The sequence below is a fragment of the Chelonia mydas genome, chromosome 20 (genome assembly GCF_015237465.2).
Source record: "Chelonia mydas isolate rCheMyd1 chromosome 20, rCheMyd1.pri.v2, whole genome shotgun sequence".
NCBI classification, from domain to species: Eukaryota; Metazoa; Chordata; order Testudines; family Cheloniidae; genus Chelonia; species Chelonia mydas.
The window spans coordinates 2,285,957-2,309,566 of NC_051260.2; the positions used below are offsets into that span (position 1 = coordinate 2,285,957).

At 66.5% G+C, this 23,610-nt stretch overlaps 1 protein-coding gene across 1 annotated transcript in view; it reads left to right on the forward strand.

The window, feature by feature from the left end:
* Positions 1-23,497, forward strand: part of ERBB3 (erb-b2 receptor tyrosine kinase 3) — a 40,016-nt gene extending 16,519 nt beyond the window's left edge. Inside the window, exons 3-28 of the mRNA XM_037883941.2 lie at positions 503-689; positions 3,323-3,448; positions 4,590-4,655; positions 5,190-5,308; positions 5,542-5,683; positions 6,167-6,280; positions 6,525-6,645; positions 8,135-8,208; positions 8,480-8,570; positions 9,046-9,245; positions 9,834-9,966; positions 10,085-10,175; positions 10,489-10,643; positions 11,357-11,410; positions 12,089-12,230; positions 13,176-13,295; positions 13,482-13,580; positions 14,001-14,186; positions 14,858-15,013; positions 15,383-15,458; positions 15,697-15,843; positions 16,480-16,577; positions 17,112-17,267; positions 17,586-17,654; positions 18,198-18,465; positions 18,949-23,497. Coding sequence (XP_037739869.1) covers positions 503-689; positions 3,323-3,448; positions 4,590-4,655; positions 5,190-5,308; positions 5,542-5,683; positions 6,167-6,280; positions 6,525-6,645; positions 8,135-8,208; positions 8,480-8,570; positions 9,046-9,245; positions 9,834-9,966; positions 10,085-10,175; positions 10,489-10,643; positions 11,357-11,410; positions 12,089-12,230; positions 13,176-13,295; positions 13,482-13,580; positions 14,001-14,186; positions 14,858-15,013; positions 15,383-15,458; positions 15,697-15,843; positions 16,480-16,577; positions 17,112-17,267; positions 17,586-17,654; positions 18,198-18,465; positions 18,949-19,514 — 3,756 coding nt within the window. The 3' untranslated portion in view covers positions 19,515-23,497. The remainder of the gene's footprint in view (positions 1-502; positions 690-3,322; positions 3,449-4,589; positions 4,656-5,189; positions 5,309-5,541; positions 5,684-6,166; positions 6,281-6,524; positions 6,646-8,134; positions 8,209-8,479; positions 8,571-9,045; positions 9,246-9,833; positions 9,967-10,084; positions 10,176-10,488; positions 10,644-11,356; positions 11,411-12,088; positions 12,231-13,175; positions 13,296-13,481; positions 13,581-14,000; positions 14,187-14,857; positions 15,014-15,382; positions 15,459-15,696; positions 15,844-16,479; positions 16,578-17,111; positions 17,268-17,585; positions 17,655-18,197; positions 18,466-18,948) is intronic.
* Positions 23,498-23,610: the final 113 nt, after the last annotated feature.

The following is a 23,610-nucleotide window of genomic DNA, read 5'->3' on the forward strand; positions in this document are numbered from 1 at the left end:
CCGTACCAGACTCATGCTTGCCACATTCATTCGGATCAGTCACAGCAATTCATAATAATTTGGTGCCGGCCCCAACACCCCCCGGGCGGGGACAAGGCCTTAAGCTGGCAGAGCCCAGAGAGTCTCTTTCCTGGCTGGTAGCTCAGGAGAACTGGAGAGAGAAGCTGACCAGGGCTGGCTGCGGTGTGAAGGGGGGCATTGCAGGTTGCACAAATATGCTGGAGGCGTGTGCCCCCGTGTGCGTGTCCCCCCATGTGCGTGTGCCCCCGTGTGCGTGTGCCCCCGTGTGCGTGTGCCCCCGTGTGCGTGCGTCCCCGTGTGCGTGCGGGGGACTCTCTCCCTGCTCTGTGAATACACCTGCTCTCCGTCCATCCTGGCGTCCCGCGGCTGGGCAGGGGCATGCTGCGTTTGGAAGGCCCTGGCCGTGCTGACGCCGGGCGAGGGAGCTTGGAAGGTCTGGGTGCAGTGGGGACTGACAGCGCTTTCTTCCGCGGCTCTCCAGACCATCCGGGAAGTGACGGGCTACGTCCTCATCGCCATGAACGTCTTCACGTACCTGCCCCTGGGGAACCTGCGCGTCATCCGGGGGACCCAGCTCTACGAGGACAAATACGCCCTCTTCGTGCTTCTCAACTACCACACCAACGGCTCGCACGCCCTCCGCCAGGTGGGGTTCAACCAGCTCACGGGTGAGTCAGCCGGCCCCGCGGGGCTGGCCTGGGGCTCTCCCGCCGCCCCCGGTGGCGGCGCCTGACGCGAGTTGGGCAGTTCTCAGCCCACTGCCGAGTGAACGGATAACGTTGCGCAAGCCGCGTCTGACGCTGGCGGAGATGCCCGTGGAGCTGCCCCAGCCTCTCTCGAGCTGGCGCCCCAGGGCAGGGCGGGGACACGCTGGCAGGGGGCGGGGGCGTGTATGGTGCTGGCTGCACCTACTCTCCGCATAAACACGGTGAGCTCATCCTTGGCCACTGTTCAGATTCGCAGGGGGGAGGAGAGAATCTGTTGCAGGCTCCAGGTGACGCATCCCGCCCTGCCAATGCCCCACAGAGCTTTCCCCCCATGCTGGCAAAATGCAGCCACTTCTGGGGTGGCTGGCGGGAGCTGCTCACAATAACGCTGTGGGGGATCAGAGCAGTGGGCCGCCTTGTCCGGCGTCCCCGTCTCCAGGCAGTGGCCAGGACCAGTTGCTCTGGAGGGAGATGCAATCAGCCCCAGAGGTTGCAGGGGGGATGTCGGGTAGGTGAATGCATCCCCCGTGTTGGACTTCGGCTGGGCTGATCCCCCTGCTCTTACCCAAAGCACCAGGGGATCCCAAACAACCTGAGCGCTCAGGGCTTCCCTCTGGGTCAGACCCGCTCTGGGGTGAGCTCAGTGCTGGGACGATGCCCCCCGAGGCTGAGGTCACGTGTTTATCTGCAGGACCAGCAGCTCACGCGCACCAGCCCCCACTTACCTATTCTAGGGTTAGGCTGCTGCCCATCACCGGGGTGTCTGGGCGCCTTCCACATGATAGCAACAGCCAAGTCCCTAGTGCCATTCCTTGGTGTCTCTGATTTTGGGGGTCAAGGCTCTGCTTTTGGGGGGACATGGGTGTGGAGTCAGGGTGGAGCATCATTCTTTTGGGGGGGCCTTTCTCAGAGGGGTTCACCAGCAGGGCATTCGCTCTCCGTGCCCCGTTCATGGTGCTTGACCTGGGTGCCAAGGCGGGGGCCGTGATGGTACCAGTCGTAAACTGCCGGGGAGGGGGGGTCCCCAGCATCGTGGAGCTGAGTGTGAGCCAGTGAGCTCCTGTTGCCGCCCTCTGTATCCTGCCCCCAGCCCCTGAGCCCTCCGAGAACACGCCTCTGACCTGTGCCCTCCCAGGGGCTGGTGGGGTGAAAGTCCAGGGGCCGACGGGCGCTTTATGGGTGCTCCTGGCCAATGGGACGGCGGGATGGGTAATCAATCCCCTTATCGGCTCCTAGGCAGGTTTACGAGCGCTTCCCGGCCCGCTGATGGGACGGAAGCAGGTGAACGGTTTGGGGCAGAGGCTGCTCCAAGGTCAAATCCGCCTTGGCTGTGGGAAGAAGCAGGGTTGGGCTGGGCCGGGGCTGGAAGGAAAACCCCGGGGGGGGGTGTGCACGGTGAATCGGCGCTAGGGGGCTCTGTTTAGCAAGGAGCGGGATCAGTTGGGGGCGCTGCCCCCTTGGCGTCAGGGCTGACCCCCATGGCCCAGGATGGGGCTAGGCGGTGCTGTGGGGCGGGGGGCTCAGGAGGGGGCTAGCGGCTGCTGGGTTGCCTTTCAGGTGAGACAGGACAGAGGTGATGGTGGGAGATCCCCTAGCCAGTGGTCTGAGCACCGGCCTGCTGCCCCCTCTCCCTGGCTCCACGCCGAACCCCCCTGCGCGTCCGGCTATTCGCTGGACTTCTCCTGGCTTTCTGTCCTGGGCTGTCGGGTAGCAGCGCGGTTAGATGTCATCCCACCCAGGGGTGGCTGCACTCCGGGGTGGGGGGGAAGGGAATGAGCCCTCCTCTGAGCTGCAAAACTCAGCCGTGGGTCCACACACAGCCCTGACCCCTCTCGGACCCGTGGTCAGCCCCACGCCTTGTGTGTACTTTGCAAAGCCCCCTGGGATACTGGAGAGGAGTTAAAATCAGCAGCCAGGCGCCCTGCCAGCCCGCGGGGGGCTCACGGGTGCCTGGGAAGGGCGTGGATGTTCGACTCCCTGGGGAGCCTGCCGCGGCCCCGTGCGCAGGTGCCAGGAGGGGGAGCCGTGTGCAGGCTGGGGCAGTCCCGGCGGGGCAATTCCCATCCCCTGGTGCCCCATCCTGACCCTCCGGCTGTGCCAGCCTGTTTGCGCTCCAGCCCGAGACGGCATCCTCACCACCCCATGGCAAGCGCCCAGCCTGCCCCGCCCCAACGCTGGGGCTGCCGTCTCCACCCGCCCCGACTCCGGCTGTCAGAACAACCCGGGCTGGGCGGAGCCTCCTGGAGCCAGAAACCCCCCCTTGGGTGGGGGACGCTGGCCTCTCCTGCGAGGGGCAGTGGAATGGCCAGATGTAACCCTCTGCTCACGGGGTGCCCGGACCCAGGGCTGCGAGTGGGGCTCCGTGTGCCCGGCCCCAGACAACCCCCCTTCCGGCTCTGTCCCTCCCCTGCCATGGGGGCACGAGCCCCCTGCTCTGGGGCAGCCCCCTCCCTTTGCCTGCCCCCACCCCCCAAATCTACCACCTGGCTTCTGGGCGCTCCCCGAGTCCCAGCGTGGGGGAGGTCAGGGCCGCGGCTCCGCAGGGGGCACTGCCCCAGGGCAGAGCCCGGTCCCAGCGGGTCCTTGCCCTGCAGAGATCCTGGCGGGCGGGGTCGACATCGAGAGGAACGAGCAATTGTGCCACGTGGACACTATCGAGTGGAGGGACATCATCCGAGACCAGCTGATCGACCCGGTGGTTCGGCAAAATGGCAGGAATTGTGAGTGTCCTGAGGGGGGTGGTCCCAGCCACGGCCCCCACTACCTCTGGCCTGCCAGTGGCGGCCCCTGGGCCCTGGCTCCCCTTGCTCCAGGAATCTTAAGCCCAAGGATCTGGTCCCGAATCGCCCTCCGCGTGCTCCGTCTCCTGCCCAAGAGCCCCCACCCCCCCCCGTGGCCGCTTGGCTCCCCATCTCCCCTCCTCTCTCTCTCACCCCCGCGGGCTCTAGGTGCCTTTCCGGGGCACTGCCCTGGGGCAGGTTTGCCCTGGTTTCTGCAGGATGCAGGCAGGGGCCACTGGGGCCGGGGCCAGGCGGGTCCCTTCATGGGCACAGATGTGGCCAATTAACAGGGGCTGGGCAGGGGCTCAGGAGTGGTGGGTTCTATTTGCAACTCCGCTACTGACCTGCTGGGCGACCCTGGGCAAGTCATTTGACCCCCCCCGTGCCTCAGTTTCCCTTTCCACCCTGGAATCTTGGGGGAAAGCACTGTCCCCTGCTCCCTTTGTGCAGCACCTGGCACAATGGGGCCGCCTGGTCTGAGGTGGGGCCTGCCAGAATCACAAACCAACAGGGAGGCAGAGTCAGGATCCTGCTCCACCCCTGGATGCGTTCAGTTCCCCCCTGTGACGCCTCACCCAGCCCCGCCTTTGCAAATATTAGCCCTCACGGCCAGTGTCCAAAACTCCTTCCCAAGGCAAACAGGGCCTGGCAGGGCTCCCAGCTGCAGGGAAGAGCTGGTCCAGCCCAGCCTGCCAGAATGAAGAATCGAGGATGCTGCTCTAACCACTAGACCCCACTCCCCTCCCAGAGCCAGGGATAGAACCCAGGAGTCCTAGCTCCCAGTCCCACCCCGCTCTAGGGTTCCAGCCTGCCTCTGCGGGGAGCAGCTCCCTGATGAAGCAGGCGGTGACTGTGGGGCGATCTAGTGCTCGTTAGCAAGCTGAGTCTGGGGGCAGTCCGAGCCCTGGGCCGACTTTCCTGTCCCGTGCTGCGGCCCTGCCCATGCGAGGGGCTGGCTTCGGCACCCGCCATCCCAGCCGGCGCCCTGCTCTGCCCACCTGGCCTGCCCCACATGAGGGCACTGGAGCAAGACCCCGTCCCCTCTGCCCCTCTCTGACGCTGGGCGTTTCTCTCCCCCCAGGTGCCCCCTGCCATGAGAGCTGTGACAGACACTGCTGGGGCCCGAACCCAGAGGACTGCCAGAAATGTGGGTACCGGCTTGGAGCCTGCCCAGCGTGGGGGGCGGGCGGCTGGCAGGGCTGGGAGCCAAAGAGGGGGTCTCTGCCTTGCAAAGAGAGACCAGAAAGTTGCAGTCCCGGGGGCTGGCTCTGCGGATCTAGTCGGGGGGCTGGGCGGGGTAGCAGCGGGGCTGGGGAGGGGGCAGGGGACCAACCAGGGGGCCGGGCGGGGGTAGCAGCGGGGCCGGGGAGGGGGCGGGGCACCAGCCAGGGGGCCAGGCGGGGGTAGCAGTGGGGCCGGGGAGGGGGGAGGGATCCCGGGCTTGAGGGAGGTGGGTTTGAATCCCCCTGGGTGGACCGAGGGCTGGGTGGGCCGTGGACACAGGGCTCCCTCTTCCCACTCAAGGGGTCCCTCTGGGCCGGGGGGGACAGGGAGGGGACCTGGATCCGGCACCGTTCATCAGGCTGCTGGGGGTCAGGGGCTGAGCTCATGGGGACGGGGGGGGCTCGGAGAGGGCTCAGGCCACCGCCCCCCTCACCCATCTCCTCTGCTCCCCCCTCAGTGACCAAGACCATCTGCGCCCCCCAGTGCAACGGGCGCTGCTTCGGGCACAGCCCCAGCGAGTGCTGCCATGACGAGTGTGCGGGGGGCTGCACCGGCCCCCGCCAGACTGAATGCTTCGTACGTCCCCTGGGGGTCTGCGGGGGCGCTGTGCTGGGGGGGGGGGCTGTGCTGGGGGAGGGGGGCTGGGGGGTCTGTGCTGGGGGGGTCTGTCTATGCTGGGGCAGGGGGGTCTGTCTGTGCTGGGGCAGGGGGGTGTCTGTCTATACCAGGCCGGTGGCAGTGGGGGGGTCTCTCTGTCGGTCCCCGTGGGCCGGGCCGGGGTCCCTGACACTCTGCCCCCCCCCCCCCAGGCCTGCCGCCACTTCAACGACAGCGGGGCCTGCGTCCCGCTCTGCCCCCAGCCGCTGATCTACAACAAACTCACCTTCCAGCTGGAGCCCAACCCCGACACCAAGTACCAGTACGGGGGCGTCTGCGTCGCCGAATGCCCACGTGAGCCGGGGCCGGGGGCTCCCCGCGGACGCCCTGATCTCTCCTGGGGCGGGGGGGGGGAGTTCCCAGCCGTCCTACCCCCCATGAGACCCTTTGCTGGGGGGAGGGGTAACTAGGCCTGGCCCTGTTGTGAGATCCCCTCGCATGGCGGTCTTGTGCCCCTGCTCTGTGCCCCACACCCACCCTTCTGGGGAGGGGAAGTCACTGGGGAATCATCATTCCCGGCATGTGCCCCCCCCACCAGCCAAGGGTGGCAAAGGGCTTTGCAAAGAGCAGAGTTATTATAGCCCTGTGGGGAAACTGAGGCACCGAGCCAGCCGGGTGCGGCGTGCCTCGAGGGCACAACCACCGGCCTGGCAGAGCTGGGAACAGAATCCAGGAGTCCAGGTTCCCAGACCACCCCCGCTCCAACCACTAGGCACTCGGCCCCCACCCCCCTTCCCGCTCGTCAGGTCTCGCCTCACCCACTCCCCCTGCCGGCAGATAACTTCGTGGTGGATCAGAGCTCCTGTGTGCGGGCCTGTCCGAAGGACAAGATGGAGGTGGAGAAGAACGGCCTGAAGATGTGTGAGCCGTGCCCTGGACTCTGCCCCAAAGGTATGGAGGGGTGCGGGGCGGCCGTCCAGCCTGGGGCTCATGCTGGTAGAAGCCAGGAGACCTGGCTCCCAGCCCCCCTGCTCATAACTCACTGGACCTGCGGCAGAGGCCAGACAAACGGGTTTGCCCCCCGTGGGGGCTAGATGGTGCGTTGGGCAGCCCTGGCACTTCCATGGTGCCCTGCCCCGGGCGTGGGGTGCGGGTGTGTCGGGTGGCTCATTCCCTCTCCCCTCCTGCCTTCCAGCCTGCGAGGGGACGGGCGTCGGGAGCAAATACCAGACTGTCGATTCAAGCAACATCGACGGGTTCATCAACTGCACCAAGATCCGGGGCAACCTGGACTTCCTCATCACGGGGCTGAACGGGTGAGGCTGAGCCCCTCTGCCCGGCACTGCGATGCGCTCCCCTCTGGGGTGGGGCACAGCCGTGATTAACAGGGGCACGGCACCGCTGCCCCGGACCCGCTCCCCCGGCGCTGCGATGCTGCGGCCGGGCTACAGGGCGGGGGGAACTTGTACCCCTTGGAAGAGCAGAGATTCGGGAGGGGGCATCTGGCTGGGTCGGCAGGTCAGAGGGCAAGGGGGATTTTTAACGGCCCCAGGAGGGCGGGGCTTCGGTTTCATGTCTCATGGGAGAGATGGCGCCCCCTAACCCCACGCTGCGGCCCTGGGGCCAGCACGTAGAACCAGGGGAGAGCGCCCCCTGCTGAACCCCTGGCCCCCTGCAGCACAGCGCCCCCTAGCGCCCAGCCCAGAGAGGCAGGAGAGAGCGCCCCCTGCTGCCCCCCCCGGCTCACTGCAGCACAGCGCCCCTTGTGCCCAGCCCGGAGAGGCAGGGGAGAGCGCCCCCTGCTGAACCCCCATCCCGCTCCCTGCAGCACAGCGCCCCCTAGCGCCCAGCCCAGAGAGGCAGGAGAGAGCGCCCCCTGCTGCCCCCCCCCCGGCTCCCTGCAGCACAGCGCCCCTTGTGCCCAGCCCGGAGAGGCAGGGGAGAGCGCCCCCTGCTGGCCCCCTGGCCCCCTGCAGCACAGCGCCCCCTAGTGCCCAGCCCAGAGAGGCAGGGGAAAGCTCCCCCTGCTGGCCGCCTGGCCCCCTGCAGCACAGCGCCCCCTAGGGCCCAGCCCGGAGAGGCAGGGGAGAGCGCCCCCTGCTGGCCCCACAGCTCCCTGCTGCACAGTGCCCCCTAGCACCCAGCCCGGAGAGGCAGGGGAGAGTGCCCCCTGCTGCCCCCCCCCCCCCGGCTCCCTGCAGCACAGTGCCCCCTAGCGTCCAGCCAGGGGAGAGCACCCCCTGCTGGCCCCCCGCCTCCCTGCAGCACAGCGCCCCCTAACACCCAGCCCAGAGAGGCAGGGGAGAGTGCCCCCTGCTGACCCCCCAGCTCCCTGCAGCACAGCGCCCCCTAGCACCCAGCCCGGAGAGGCAGGGGAGAGTGCCCCCTGCTGGCCCCCCAGCTCCCTGCAGCACAGCTCCCCGTAGCGTCCAGCCAGGGAAGAGCGCCCCCTGCTGGTCCCCCGGCTCCCTGCAGCACAGCGCCCCCTAGCACCCAGCCCGGAGAGGCAGGGGAGAGTGCCCCCTGCTGGCCCCCCGGCTCCCTGCAGCACAGCGCCCCCTAGCGCCCAGCCCGGAGAGGCAGGGGAGAGTGCCCCCTACTGGCCCCCCGACCCCTGCAGCACAGTGCCCCCTAGCGCCCAGCCCGGAGAGGCAGGGGAGAGTGCCCCCTACTGGCCCCCCGACCCCTGCAGCACAGTGCCCCCTAGCGCCCAGCCCGGAGAGGCAGGGGAGAGCGGTACCCTCCAGCCGATCAGGCCAGCGGTTCTGACGGTGTCTGGGTCTTGTTCCCCCCCCGCCCCCGCAGGGACCCCTGGTGCAACATCTCGGCCCTGGATCCGGAGAAGCTGAACGTCTTCCGGACGGTGCGGGAGATCACGGGTGAGGAACGGGCAGGGGTTTGGGGGGACTGAACGGGGGGGGGGAGCAGGGGCTGCGGGGGATTGAACTGGGGGGGAGCAGGGGCTAGGGGGGACTGAATGGGGGCGGGAGCAGGGGCCCAGCCCGGTGGCCTGTGGGGAAGCCCTGGGTGTCTGTATACCGACTCCGTGACCCTGGCGGCCAAGAGGGGGCTTCATGAGGGGGAGGGTGGCGGGGGGGGCGGCTGGAGACGCAGGGGGGCGTCCCTGACATGCCGGTTGCTCCCCCACAGGTTATCTGAACATCCAGTCGTGGCCCAAACACATGCATAACTTCAGCGTCTTCTCCAACCTCGTCACCATCGGGGGCCGGAGCCTGTACAAGTGAGAGACCCCCCAGCCCGGCCCAGGGGAGAGGCCCCTGGCCCTGCCCCCCCCAGCCCTGCCCCTCCCTGCGGGAGAGGTCCCCCCAGCCCTGAGAGGATTGGGGGGCTTTCCCCCAGCCCCTTGCCCAGCGGTGCCGGAGTCCCTACATGCAGGGCTGTGGGGAGAGCAGGAGCCTTTGGTCCAGCGGCGTCTGTTCAAAGCCAGCCCCACATGTTGGGGGCTGAGAGCCGGCCCCTGCCGGTGGCCCCGTGTGAAACGAGGCAGCGGGTCTCAGCCCAGTTCGCAGTGGGATGGGAGGCTCCATAACCCCGAGAGCAGCCCCAGGGGTCCCAGGCCCCCTGCTCTGTGCCCCTGGACCCCGAGCTGGGAACAGACCCCAGAAGTCCGGGCTCCCTCCAGGCCAAGTGAAGCTGCCGGGGCTGAGTGGCCCCCCCCGGCGGCGTGGGGCTGACACGGGTGCGTCCGTCCCCAGCCGCGGCTTCTCCCTGCTGATCATGAAGAACCTGAACGTGACGTCGCTGGGGCTGCGCTCGCTGCGGGAGATCAGCGCGGGCAAGGTGTACGTCACCGAGAACCGGCAGCTCTGCTTCCTCCACACCGTCAACTGGGGGGCGCTGTCCCGCCGCCGGGGCGACCTGGAGATCAAGGACAACAAGCCCCGGGGCAAGTGCGGTGAGTGTGGGGGCGGGGCGAGATCCTGTGTCACAGGCAGTGAGGGGTCTAGGGGGTGAGAGGCGGGGGCAGGGGGGCTGGGAGCCAGGACGCCTGGGTTCTATCCCCAGCTCTGGGAGGGGAGCGGAGTTTAGTGGTTAGGGAGAGCTGGGAGCCAGGACTCCTGGGTTCCGTCCCTGGATCTGGGAGGGGAGAGGAGGTCTGGTGGTTAGAGCATTGCGGGGGCTGGGAGCCAGGACTCCTGGGTTCCGTCCCTGGATCTGGGAAGGGGAGAGGAGGTCTAGTGGTTAGAGCATTGCGGGGGCTGGGAGCCAGGACTCCTGGGTTCTATCCCCAGCTCTGGGAGGGGAGCGGAGTCTAATGGTTAGGGAGAGCTGGGAGCCAGGACTCCTGGGTTCCATCCCTGGATCTGGGAAGGGGAGAGGAGGTCTAGTGGTTAGAGCATTGCGGGGGCTGGGAGCCAGGACTCCTGGGTTCCGTCCCCGGATCTGGGAAAGGGAGAGTGGAAGAACACGGGGCAGGGGGAGCAGTGGAGGCTGGGGGGGGTCTGGGAGCTCACCCCACTGCTGACCCCTGGCTCCCCTGCAGTGCAAGAAGGGAAGGTGTGTGACCCGCTCTGCTCCAGCGACGGCTGCTGGGGGCCTGGCCCCGACCAGTGCATCTCCTGCCGCAACTACAGCCGGGAGGGGACCTGTGTGGCCACCTGCAGCTTCTACCAAGGGTGAGGGCAGCTGAGAGCCTGGGGGGGCCTGCGTGGAAACATGGGGGGTGGGGGCAGGAGAATGCGAGACCCTCAGGGGGCAGCATTAGTGACCCCCCCCCCCCACTCTGTCGTGCAGGGCGACCCGGGAATATGCCCGTGGGGGCAAGTGTTACCAGTGCCACCCGGAGTGCAAGAGGATGGAGGGCAACCTGACCTGCCACGGCTCGGTGCGGTGACCCCCCTCCCCGGGCCTTTCTCCTCTCGGGCACCAGCTCAGGGGGGTGGGGAGTGGGGCCCGGGGCCTTTCTCCTCTAGGGGGCGCCGGCCCTGATCCGGCCCCAGGCTGGGGGACTGGCTGGCTCAGGGGGGCTGGGAACGGGGCCCGGGGCCTTTCTTCCCTAGGGGTCCCTGGCTCCCGGCCCCAGGACAGGGGACGGGACATGGGGCCTTTCCCCTGTAGGGGGCGCCAGAGGGGGTTCGGGGTGCTGGCCCGGGAGGGGTCCGTCCCAGCCCTCTCCTGACTCTGTCTGGCCCCCCCAGGGCGCCGACGCCTGCGTGCGATGTGCCCGGTACAAGGACGGGCCCCACTGCGTGGACAGCTGCCCCGAGGGCATCCTGGGCGAGCAGGGGCCCATCTACAAGTACCCGGACGCCAACCACGAGTGCCACCCCTGCCACGAGAACTGCACGCGGGGGTGAGAGCAGCAGCCCCCCCCCTCCGGGGCACAGCTGGGGGGCCCCGATCCTGCAGCCCGGCCCCCCGGGGACCTTGCTGCATGGCTGAGATCCATGGAGTCTGCAAGGCCAGACGTGGGGGGCGCGAATGTGGGGAAAGGGGCAAAGGACCCTTCTCCCCCCCCCAGCAGCAGCAGCCGGGGTCCCCCAGACCTGAGACTTGGAGTGGGCGAGGAGCTGCGGCCGAGCCCCACTTTCGGCTCCTGAGCCAATCGGTGGGGCTCTGAGAGGGGCCCCCAGGCTGCGGGACCTGACGCTTCCAGCCCCTGCCTGGGGAGGTGCAGCCCCAGGGTGAATGGCAGCGGGGTCTCTGCTGGACGTGTCTCCCAAGAGAGAACCCAGGAGCCCTGGCTCCGACCCACTAGATCCCACTGCCCTCCCAGAAGCAGGGAGAGAACCCAGGAGTCCTGGCTCCTAGCCCCCCTGCTGTAATCACTCGACCCCACTCCAGCCGAGAGCTGGGATAGAACCCAGGACTCCTGGCTCGTAGCCCCCTGCTCTAACCACCAGATCCCGCTCCCCTAGAACTGGGGAGAGAACCCAGGAGTCCTGGCTCCCACCCCTGGCCTGCTCTGACATCCTTCCCATAAGCCTGATGCTCTCCATGGCGCCCCTCTGTCTGTCTGTCTGTCCGTCCGTCCGTGGGGTGATCGGCGGGTTCTGTCTCCCGCAGGTGCCTCGGGCCGCAGATCCAGGACTGCGTCACAGAGCCCCTGCCCGTCGCCAGGTACCCGTCGCAGCCGGCTGCTGCTTGCTGGAGCTCTGACCCCGGCCTGGGGGCCCTTCAGCTGGGCTCGCGACGGGCAATGCCCTCCCCATCCCGACGCCCTGACCCAGGGCGGGGCAGGGCTGGGGCGGGGGTGGGGCTGGGCCCCTGCGTGGATTAAATTTGGCAGTTCTCAGCCTGGCCCCAGCGGGACATGTGCAGAGCCCCGCTCCCGCTCCCCAGCCGTGCCAGGCCCCCTCGCCCGGGCGATGCGTGAACCAACCGCTGAGGGTGGGGTTGGGGCACCCCCTGGGGTGGTGACCCCAGTTGCCCTGCAGCCTCCTCTCCCAGGCTGGGTCTCGCTGGCGCCCAGCCCCCTTGGCCTCCATGGGAACAGCCCCACGACTGCTCCAGAGACCCGGGATCCCCGGGGCCTGCGCAGCAGAGGGGGGCGCCCCTCAGCTGGCGTGTGGTCCCCGACACCCCCTCCCCACCCCGTCCCTCCCTGCCTTGCCTTGGGTTCCTTTCCAAACCCGAGACCCTTCCCGTGCCTCCGCCAGGGAAGCAGGGTGGGGCTTGGGCACTGCAGGCCCCACGGACGGGATTGCGCCAGCCCCTCGCTCCGGCTCCCCCGGGGCTCCGGCCAGCCCGGTGCCCGGGCAGGGGCCCGGCGCTGACCCCCCGTCCGTCCGTCCCCAGGAAAAGCCCCACGGTCATAGCGGTGATGGTCGTGGGCTGCCTCTTCATCTCCTGCTCCTGCTTCCTGCTCGCCCTCCTGTACTGGCGCGGCAAGAAGATCCAGAAGAAGCGGGCGATGCGCCGCTACCTGGAGAGGGGCGAGGTGAGACGCCCCCCAGCCCCCGCAGCCCTTGTGAACAGGGCTCCCGGCTGTTCCCGGGGGAGGGACGTGGGACGGGGCTGAGGCAGTGGGCGGGAGCCGCGGGGGGAAGGTTCTCGAGCCGCAGGGCGCTCGGGTGACGGGGCAGAAAGGAAGAGAGAAAAGACTGGCACCCCTCAGCCCCCTGTGCTCCCAGCCCTGCCCCCCCCAGCTCTGCCGGTGCCCCTCACTCCCGACCCGCGGCCCCCTGCCAGCCCAGCCCTGGGCTCCCCTCTTCCCCAGCTCTGCTGGTGCCCCTCACTCCCGACCCGCGGCCCTCTGCGCTCCCAGCTCTGCCCCCCCAGCTCTGCCGGTCCCCTCACTCCCGACCTGCGGCCCCCTGCGCTCCCAGCTCTGCCCCCCCAGCTCTGCCGGTGCCCCTCACTCCCGACCCGCAGTCCCTGCTAGCCGAGCCCTGGCCTCCCCCCAGCTCTGCCCCTCACTCCCCACCCGCAGGCCCTGCTAGCCCAGCCCTGGGCTCCCCCCAGCTCTGCCCCTCACTCCCCATCCGCAGCCCCTGCTAGCCCAGCCCTGGGCTCCCCCCAGCTCTGCTGGTGCCCCTCACTCCCAACCCGCAGCCCCCTGCGCTCCCAGCCCTGGGCTCCCCCCTTCCCCAGCTCTGCCAGTGCCCCTCACTCCCGACCCGCGGCCCCCTGAGCTCCCAGCCCTGGGCTCCCCCCCCCAGCTCTGCCGTGCCCCTCAATCCCAACCCGCAGCCGCCTGCTGTCCCAGCTCTGTCCCCCACAGCTCTGCACGGGGCTCTTCAGTCTCGACCTGTGACCTAAGTCAAATGAGTAACCCAGGGAGAGAGGCACAAATCACTAGGGCCAGGGGCATCGAGGCAGCGGGGGAGTCTGGGAGGGGCGGGGCCCCCCAGCACCGGTTCAACCCATCTTTCTCCCTCGGCAGAGCCTCGAGCCCCTGGACCCAAGCGAGAAAGCCAACAAGGTGCTGGCCCGGATCTTGAAGGAGACGGAGCTGAGGAAGCTGAAGGTGCTGGGCTCTGGTGTGTTCGGGACGGTGCACAAGGTGAGGGGGGGAAGCTGCAGCCCGGGGGCGCGGGGAGGCTCCGGGGCTGCTCGAGCACCGCAGCTGCTGCGGGGGCGGATGGGACGGCGTCTCCGCGCGGCCGTGGGGGAGCCCTGAGTGGGGGCTGGGGCGGGGCAGCCCCTGGGATCCCAGCTCGGTTCACGCTGGGGGTTCCTCTCCCGCCAGGGCGTCTGGATCCCGGACGGAGACTCCATCAAGATCCCGGTCAGCATCAAGGTGATAGAGGACCGGAGCGGCCGCCAGACCTTCCACGCCGTCACCGACGTGAGTGAGGGCCCCGCCACCCCCCTGCCAGCCTGGGGCCAGACCATTGGCCCATCCAGCCCAGTGTCCCCGCCCCCCGCCGTGCCATGGCTGCCCCCCATTCGCCTATCCACTCTGATGTCCTATCAGCAACCAATGTCAGTGCTTCAGAGAGAGGCTTAAAACTCCCATGATGCACTTCAGTGTGCCACATGAAACCAGGGGGAGGGGGAGCCCCCACCCCCAGGCCGTCCTTGCACACCCCAAACTCCCCCTGGCATCAGTGGAGGCTCTGAGGGTGCCAGCCCTGGCTGGCGTCACCCCTAGTCCATTTTCATTTGTCTGGGATCAGATCCCAGCGGCGGGGAGTTCCACAGGGGAGCTGGATGCCGGGAGCGGAGCCAAGGCTGTAATCGGCTCCCGTCTCCCTCTGGCCCGCAGCACATGCTGGCCATTGGCAGCCTGGAACACGCCTACATCGTGCGGCTGCTGGGCATCTGCCCCGGGCCGCAGCTGCAGCTGGTGACGCAGCTCCTGCCGCTGGGCTCGCTGCTTGACTACGTGCACAAGAACAGGGACGCCATCGGGCCGCAGCTGCTGCTCAACTGGTGCGTGCAGGTTGCCAAGGTGAGCTGCCCCGCGGCACTCGGCGGCGCGTTCCCGGGGGTCCCCTTCCCACCGGCATCAAAGCGGGGCACGAGCCCGGCTCGGGGAGCTGGTCTCTGGGTGAGGCGTCCTTGGCCCCAGGCTCGTGGGTGGGGCTGGCCCGGCAGCACGAGGAGACAGAGCGGAGAAGGGGCAGGGGCTGGGGGTAGCAACTCCCTTGGTTCCCACACCCGGCGGGGGACCCTTCCAAAGACCTGCTCCCGAAGTGCCACCGCCCTGAAGGGAGGGGGAATCTGGCCTGTTCATCCCCCCTGCGGCGTTTACCCTGAACCCTAATGGGGGACGTTCTGAACCTGTCAGTGCTGTTAACTCTTCCTGTTCTAATCAGTGTTGTCACAGACACTTTTGGGGTGGAGGGAGGAGCCTGTGGCTGTGGGTGGAGCTTTGCGGTGGTGGGAGGAGCCTGATGCCACGGTGGGAGCTATGAGGGTCATGGGTGGACTTTGAGGCTGGATCACTTTAGCAAGCACACCCAGCTGGCTCGGCAGTTGTGGGTGGAGCTTTGGGACAGTGGGTGAAACTAGTCCAGCCTGCTGCCCATCACTGGTACGAAACCCAAGTGACACCCCCCCCACTCCCGCGCACACACCCACAAATGGGTCGGCCCCACGCTCTCCCCCTCTCGCCCCCAGGGCATGTACTACCTGGAAGAGCATCGCATGGTCCATCGGAACCTGGCCGCCCGCAACGTCCTGCTGAAGTCGCCCAGCCAGGTGCAGGTGGCGGATTTCGGGATCGCCGACCTGCTCTACCCCGATGACAAAAAATACTTCTACAATGAGATCAAGGTGGGGTGCGGCCCCGGGACCCCCATCGTCGTCCCCATGCCCGCTCCGGGGCCAGCTGAGCCTCAGGTCCACTCCAGCAGGATGTCCCCCGAGGCTGCTTCCCCTTCCTCCTGCACCGGGGCCGCCCCAGCCGGCGTGGGCTGGTGTCAGAGGTCTGCACCCCCCTGCAGCAGAGGGGGCAGATTGGGAGGGTAACTGGGGGGCCCTGCATTCAGGGTCCGCTCTTCTTCCCAGCGGAGCAGACCGTGCATCAGAGCAGCCCCAGGGCCCCATGGAATTGGGCCCCAGGGGTATCTCCGGCCCAGGCAGAAGCAGCCCCCAGGCGCCCCCCACCCAGGTAACGCTCCTTCCCCGTCTCTCGTCCCACAGACTCCGATTAAATGGATGGCGCTGGAGAGCATCCACTTCGGGAAGTACACACACCAGAGCGACGTCTGGAGCTACGGTCAGTGCCCACCGTGCCCCCACCTTGCACCCGCCCTTGCCCGCAAAGTGTCGCAAGCCGGGGCTGGAGCAGCCGGGAGCCGCCTCCCGCAGCCAGCACCCTGCCCCGCTCCCCACAGCGCCCCCTGCTGGGTCCCATGTGCACACCCCCCAGCGCAGAATTCCCCCCGACCACCTGCCCTTGCAGCCCCTCCTGGCCTGACTGTCCCCCCTCTGCCCCCCCCCCCGCCTCCCCACAGGCGTGACGCTGTGGGAGATGATGACGTTCGGGGCAGAACCCTACACGGGGATCCGGCTGGCCGAGGTGCCCGACCTGCTGGAGAAGGGCGAGCGGCTCATGCAGCCCCAGATCTGCACCATCGACGTCTACATGGTGATGGTGAAATGTGAGTCGCTGGGTCTGTCTGTCTCCCTGCCGCCCCCTGCAGGTGGGGCGGGACCCTGCCCGGGGCGTGGGTGTCTCCCTGCCGCCCCCTGCTGGCGGGGCGGGGCCCTGCCCGGGGCGTTTACGTCCCAGCCCCTGGGGGCAGTTTGCAGGGGAGATCGGCCCTGCGCAGGGGCCGGGTTGCACCCAAGTGGTCCTGCCTGGCGGAGCAGGGCCTGTGGCCGTGGGGTTGGGAGGGGGGCACAGGTCTAGCCTGCACCGTGGCCAGTGGAGCTCATGGGAGGGGCGGAGGGCCATGCTCTGCCCCTCCCCCACCGGCAATCCGCACTGACCCCGATATGCCCCGGGTGCAGGGAGGGGCATCACCCCGTGGTGCCAGGGGACAGCTGTGAGCTGGGGGGCAAGCGTGTGGAGGGGGAGCGCTGGGAGGGAGCCCCACAGCTGGGGCCAGAGCCCTGGGGAGGGGGCTGGAAGGTCGTTGTTCCGTCCCCCCCGCCCCAATGCACTTTTCCAGGCAGTCCTTCTCCCCTCCCGTCCGTCTGTCCGAGCCCCTCTGGAGGGACCCGTGGTGCGGGGGCGGTTCGGGGGGCTGGGTCTCACCTCCGGCCGGATCTCACCCCTCCGTGCCCCCCGCCAGGCTGGATGATCGATGAAAACGTCCGTCCCACCTTCAAGGAACTGGCCAATGAGTTCACTCGCATGGCCCGCGACCCGCCCCGCTATCTGGTCATCAAGGTGAGTGCGTGGCCCTGGGCCATTCTACAGCGGGGGGGGGCTGCCCTGGGCCCTCAGCCAATCCAGCCCCTAGCGTGCCCGCCCTCCATGAGCCACCTGGTCAATGGCGCATTAGCCCTTTAAATCCCCCCCGCCCCAGCCTTAAGCGTCCCAGCTCCTGCCCCATCTGCCCCCTCCCCACTCCATGCCCGGCTCTCTGGGCTCCCTGCCTGACATATGCACCCAGGGAGCCCCCCCCCAGCCCTCGCCCCTGGCAGGGATCCTGTTGCTGGGCATTCCCAGCCCGCCGGCTCCCCACTCCTCGGCTGCAGGTGTGTGGGGTGGATCCCTCCTGCGGGAGAGGGGCAAGACCTGCTCTAGACAAGAGTCTTATCTGCCCCCCTCCCTGCCTCACACCCCCCATCCTGCCCCGGGAGGCGGCTCCATCCCTCTAAGCGTTAAGGTGGCCCTGGCCACTCAGCGTTGGGGGCTGGGCCCCGTTAACCCCTTGCCAGCCCCTGACGCGGTGTCCCTTCCCCTCCCCACCCTGTGCAGAGGGAGAGTGGGCCGCTGCCCCCCGCCGAGCCCCCCCTGAGCGACAAGGAGCTGGAGGACATGGAGACGCTGGAGCTGGAGCTGGAGGAGGAGCTGAGCTCCTTCAACGCGGCCACCGGCCTCTTCGCCTCCAGACAGCGTGTGGACTACGCCCGGGTGAGAGATGGCTGCCTCCCCCTTGGCCTGTACCCCCCACCAACAACCTGGCCCTTCTGCGGGGAGGCTAAAAATCCTTCCTGTAAAGGATGGGAGAGGGGGGACCCTGCGGGGGAGGGGTTTCCTTCCTGACCCTGGCAGCGCTCGGCCTTGAAGCATGAGACCTGGTTCCATGGGTCGTAGCTCAGGGCTGACCCCCCAGCCCAGCCTGCGCCTGGGGGTCCGGCGGACTGTTTGCACGCCGTCTCCCCAGGTCCCGGTGCCAAGGACCCCCTGCCCTGGGCCGAGCGATCACCACCTGCCTCTCTCCCTTTGCAGAGCCCGAACCTGAGCCCCCCGGCCGGCTACATCCCCATGAACCAGACTGGCCTCAGCAGCTGCCGCCAGGTACCCAGCACAGCGTACAGGGGGTGCGCCCCATGGACGTCCTCTGCCGGAGGGTCCCAGGGGGCTGCGGGTCAGGATTCGGGGGTAGCCACAGAGCTGTGGGTGGGGAGCCCAGGACTGGGATGGCAGGGGGCTGCGGGTTGGGATTGAGGGGCACCGGCAGAGCTTGGGGTGTGAAGAAGCCCAGGGCTGGGCTAGCAGGGGGCTGCGGGTTGGGATTGAGGGGCACCGGCAGAGCTTGGGGTGGGGAGAAGCCCAGGGCTGGGCTAGCAGGGGGCTGCGGGTTGGGATTGAGGGGCACCGGCAGAGCTTGGGGTGCGGAGAAGCCCAGGGCTGCAGGTCGGGAGTGAGGGGCACCGGCAGAGCTGGCTGGGGCAAAGCTGGGCTAGCAGGGGGCTGGGGGTCAGCAGTGGACTAGCTGGGCTAAGGCTGCTCCCGTGGGTTTTGCCCATCTCTGCCGCAGTGAGCAGGGGCAGGTCTGTCGTGCAGCCCCGTGTCCAGCGGCTCCTTCCCTGACCCCGTCTCTCTCCCCCTGTCTCCCAGGGCGCCGGGCTGGGCTCCCGGCAGACCCTGCGGGCCAGGCAGGAGTCGGTGGGGCGGACGGTGTCGGAGTCGTCGGAGGGCCGGGGCACGGCCTCGGAGTGCGAGCTGACGGAGGAGCTCTCCCTGCCGGGCAGCCTGTGCCAGGGCCTGCGCTCCCGGGGCGACAGCGCCTACCTCTCCCAGCGCGAGAGTTTCCCCCTGTCCGCGGGCACCGCCGACGGCGAGGAGGACGTCAACGGCTACGTCATGCCGGATCTCCACGGCCGAGGTAACGGCAGCCCCTGGGTCCGACCTCAGGGCCCCATGCTGCCTCCCCCAGCTTCCCCGGGCGGGACCCTGCTCCGGGAGTCAGGGAGGGCGGTCTGGGTCTTCCCTGCCACAAAGGGGCCTGTGGGGGTGGTAGTTACCAGGCCACCTGGGCTGAGACCCTGCAAACTCGCTGCAGCTGGGGACTGGTGCCGGCTTGGAAACCCACCAGCCGGAGGTGGGAAATCTCTGGGTCCCGGTGCCCCTTCCCCTGAGCCACTCTGTCCCTCCCGCCTCACTGGGGACTCGGGCAGGAAGCCGCCGAGGGGGTGGAGAGCCAGCTGCCTCCTGTCTCCCATTGTGCCCGGGATGCTGTGCCCCGGCTGCCCCTTCACAGGAGGCAGGCGGGCGAGAGGCCAAGAGGCAGATCAGACCCCCCCATCTCCAGCTGCCACCCCCCGCCGGCTGCACCTAACGCCGGCTTGTCGTCGGCTTCCGCCTGCAGAGCGAGCGGCCAGCGTCGCCCGGGCTGCGGGGGACGGCCGCGCCTCGGAGCCGGAGGAGGAGTACGAGTACATGAACAGACGCCCCGCGCAGCCCCAGCAGAGGCCCCCGCAGCCCCGGCCGGCCTCCCTGGAGGAGCTGGGCTATGAGTACATGGACCTGGGCTCGGAGCGGAGCGCCTCCCTGGGCAGCATGCAGACCGCCCCGCTGCCCGCGGCCGGCTGGGAGGCGGGCGGGGCCGAGGAGGACTACGAATACATGAACAAGCAGCCCAGGCTCAGCCAGTCCCTGAGCAGCGTGCTGAGCTCGCCGGGGGCCGGGCAGGACGACTACACCTGCATGAGCGCGGCCGTCCCGCGGGGCTCCCCCGAGGAGCAGGGCTACGAGGTGATGGAGGCCATCCTGGCGCCGGGGAGCGGGCTGGGCCCGGGCTGCCCCAGCTCGCCCTGCCCCAAGAACGGCTTCATGAAACCCCTGCGGAGCCTGGAAGCCTCGGACTGCGCCTTCGACAACCCCGATTACTGGCACAGCCGGCTGTTCGCCAAGGCGGACGCCCTGCGGACCTAGGGGGCAGCGGGGGCGTGCCCAACCCGCCTGTCCCTGGGGGGGCAGGGCCGTTGGACTCGGGCTCCTGCCTGCCCCTCGCCGAACGAGCCCCGCGGGGGGGCTGGGAGCGAACATCCTGCCCCAGCCCCAGCGGGTATTTACAGGCTGCCGCGACTCTGGGCGGAAACGGCGAACGCCCCCTTAACGGGGCAGCGGGGGCGGGGGCCTGCCCCTGTGACTGGGCCCACTGCATGCTGGGATGCAGGCTAGTTCTGGCAGCTGGGGGGCAATGCGTTGCCCTACTGTGAAATCAAACCAGTCTGGGGGGGGGGGGGCAGCCCCCTCCCCCTTTCCGCCTCAGGATCACAGACATACGGACGCAGGACAGATGCCTACGTCTGGTGAGGTGGGCAGGGGAGTCAGGGGCTGCGTCCTCCCCTCCCCCCGTGGGAAAAGCTTCCTATCATGAGCTCCCAGCATAGGGGCTGGGGGCGTTTGGGTCCCAGCTGTGGATCAAGCATGGAAGGGCCCCTGGTGGGGAGCAGCTGGAGGACGGGGCTGCCTCATTCCTCACCCCCAATCAAGCAAACAATGGGGTGGGGGTCTGTTTACACCTGGATATGAAGAATCCCGGAGCTGCTCCAGGCAGGGCCGTGGGGTGAAGTGAACAGAAGAGGGGGCTGCTGGTTTGGGGTCTAGTGGGTAAAATGCTGGACTGGGAGCCAGAACTCCTGAGTTCTGTGTCACAGACTCACTGCTCTGGGCCTCAGTTTCCCCTTCAGGGCCACGTAGGGAGTAATAGCTATAGACCTTTATAAAATGCTGGGAGAGATCTGGGCAGACCTGCCCCAGGCTTCTCTCTCTCCTGGCCCCCTGCAAACCAGGGGTTCCCCAACGGCTGCTGCCCCCCTCCCTTGCTGCCACCGAGCTAGGCACAGCGTAGGAGGGGAGGCTGTAGCTGGGTGGAGAGAGTTGGTGAGTCGGGCTCTGTTCCTTTCCACCCGATTTCCACTGGTGTAAGAAGCTGGCGTCTGCTCTCGATCCCCCAGAGTTACTCCTGATTCACACCAGTATAAACCGGGGTGATCAGAACCAGCGCACACGCCTGGGGGTGATCCCAGCCGGGGGCCTGAGAAAAGGAAGGCCAGCAGGCTCCAACCTCCGCCCTCCCGTCCCGTCACCCAGCGGAAGCCGTACCCGATGAGAGGTGTGGGGAGCGGCGACGACATCCCAAGCCCGTGGGGAAGGAATGAAGTTGATGTTTTTGCACTGAATCTTGTGGCGTGGTTCACTCCACGTGCGAAGCTGGAGCAGGGTGGCCTGGCTCGCGGGCTGCGTCCCTGCCCGGGGCTCCGACCCGCGTTCCCCTGTCTTTCCTCTCCTCCGACAAGGGCCTCTGTGTTTGTCACGGGCCCGCGCTGTCTGTTGTGTCCAGTGTCTGTTCCCTGAGCTGTGTGTCTGGAATCGCCAAAGGGCTGCTGAATTGTTTCTGTCCTCTGCAGGGAGCAGAGCACTTGTGCCCTCCTTGCCACCCCCAATGAAGCAAGTTCGGGGTTCTGAATTCTTTCCACTTGAGGCCATGGGATGTCAGTGAAATTTACCTGGGGGACTCACAGCGGGTCTGAGCAGCCTTGGTGAAAGTGGCGGAAGGCGACGACTCCTTGGGAGGGGAGCGTTGTCTAGGGGTTAGAGCACGGAGCGTGCGAGTCAGGATTCCTGGGTTCTGATCCCACTCTTAGAGGGAATGGGGTCCTTCCTTGCGCTCACGGCTGCACTTGGAGCCAGGAATCCTGATTCTGCTCCCAGCTCCAGGAGGAAATGGGTGTCTAGCAGTTAGAACAGGCTGTCCCCCTCCGCTCTCTGCGTTCTGTAAGGGGAAGGTGCAGGTGCATTACCCCCCAGCTCTCCCCCCACCTTGCTCAGCCAGAGGATGGGGCGGGAGGGGGGACAGATGATACTACGAATGTCTGACTAGAGCGGGGACCTGCATGGGCCTTTGGAAGGGAGTGTGTGGCAGGTCTCCCCGGGCTCCTCCCTGGCACCTCCCCTCCCGGTTGCAGCCGGCTGAGCAGGGGGAGCCAGCCCCATTGCCCTGAACTGGCTGTGGAGATCAGAGACTGGAGATCAGATCTGGGGTGTCCAGGGAGACCGTCTCCCCTCCGCTAGAGCCGTGGGGAAGCACCGACTCGTGATTCCCCCTCCCCCAGCGTGGGGCAGGGTGCGTGACACGTCTGTCCTAAAACACAGCCCTGCACGTCCGGGCTAAGGAACAGCGCGGGCACTGGGCCCCTGCTTGGCACACGTCTAAAAGCTGCCACTCTGCCCCCTGCTGGCAAGTGGCACTAACTCTGCAGAAAAGCGTTCTCACGTGGGAAGGGTTTATTGTATTTCAGAATGAAAAGTAGAAACAAGCCTGAGGTCTCCCCACCCGTTCTGTGCTTTAACCAGGCTGCACTGCTCCATCCATTTTTATTTGTTTTAAATGCAGGAGCCGATAGCCTGCTAGGCCTGGACTCCTGGGTTCTAATAATCAATCAATAGCATGACAGGGTGCGGGGTTTGCTGTGTTTTCTTCCCAGCCTCTCCGAAGGAGAAAGAACTAAGGAACACACCAAAAGCCACCTGGCAGAGCTGAGCACGGGGGCAGCAGCTCTGGGCCTGCACCTTCCTACTAAACTCAAAGGGGCTGATCCCGGTTTTGCTTCCAACCGGACTAATTCTGATGAAATCACTGGGTCCAAATCCTCTTCAGGTTGTTTACACCTGTGCAAAGGCCACGTAAACTTGGCAGCTCACAATAGTAGCATACTGAGGGATGCCGGGGAAGATCAGGTGCAAACTGAGCCAATCCAGTTTGCTAATTAGTTCTTTTAAAGAAACACAATGCCTCCAGTAGCCTTGCCTGGATCTTCCAGAAGAGCCCCCTCCTTGTACATTTTCAAAGCATAAAGGTTAACGTTCTGGAAAGTGGGGAGTACTTTTTTTTCCCCCCTCCTGTCCTTGTTTCCATTGTCTTGCTGTGTGTCAGAACTGGTGGAATGAAGGTTAAAAGAAATCTCTGAGCTTTACAATTTTACCTGTGGGACTCTCAGCCGCAGGATGAAATAGCTTTAGTGTTTTGTTTTTTAAAAGCATGAGACACTTACAGGAATAGTAAAACCATTTGTAGTGACACAAGCTAGGATAAAAGTCCCAACATTCGAAGGGAATAGACTACTATTGCATATTTAGGCTCTGGTCGTGGAAGGAGATGCATAGAGTTGGACTCATTTGTAGCAACTGGGGATGTATTTATTAATAGAGAGGCCCTGTCAACAAATTTGCTCTGGCATGAGCTCGGCAAACCAACTACATACAAACTGCAGTGTACAATATACCATGGCCATAATGAATACAACATTGGTGAAGTCAGGAAATTGTACGCTGTGTGCTGTGCTCTGCGACCGTGCAAACAAATATTCTAAAGTCAAGGAGGGCTTTGTGAGCAGCGGTGCCAACTTCAAGTATTCAGAAATCACAAGCTCAGCTATAAAATCCTGGTTGTTTTTGAAATGAGTTTGGTTTGGGTATTCTGTTTTAATTTGCCTTCTGGTGTCTGACCCTTTAGGTCCCACAAGGAGTCGGATTTTCAAGCTTTTCAGTGCAGCCACTAAGACTAGAGCCATACTTTATTTAATATGAAGCTTTAAGAAAACACAAAATGCAAAACCATACGCTGTGAGCGTTGGCAGTGCAAAGGAAGGGCCTCTCCAAACGCATCTCACTGCCAGATCGGGGCCATAGGCGCGTTGTTACAGGTGGGTGGGGGTTGGTGCCTTCCTCTCAAGCGTTGGGCATCCGTCATGCTCAGGGCTGGGACGCCGGTTTGGCTGGGCCCATGAACCCCCACGTGGGAAACCCTCGCTCGTGCCGTCTCTCTCGGTTTTCTGTGCTTCCCGTCACTGAAGGAGTTTTAATGTTGTTGTTTTTTTAAGACAAAATAAAAATGAAGCTGATGAACATGGTGCCTGCGTGTGTCCCTGCTGGCATGGCTGTGGGAGGGGAGATGGGCTGGTGTGAGGAGTGGGTGGGGCCAGGGCAGGCAGACCCTGGAGATGCCTCTCCCCACATGCCCCAT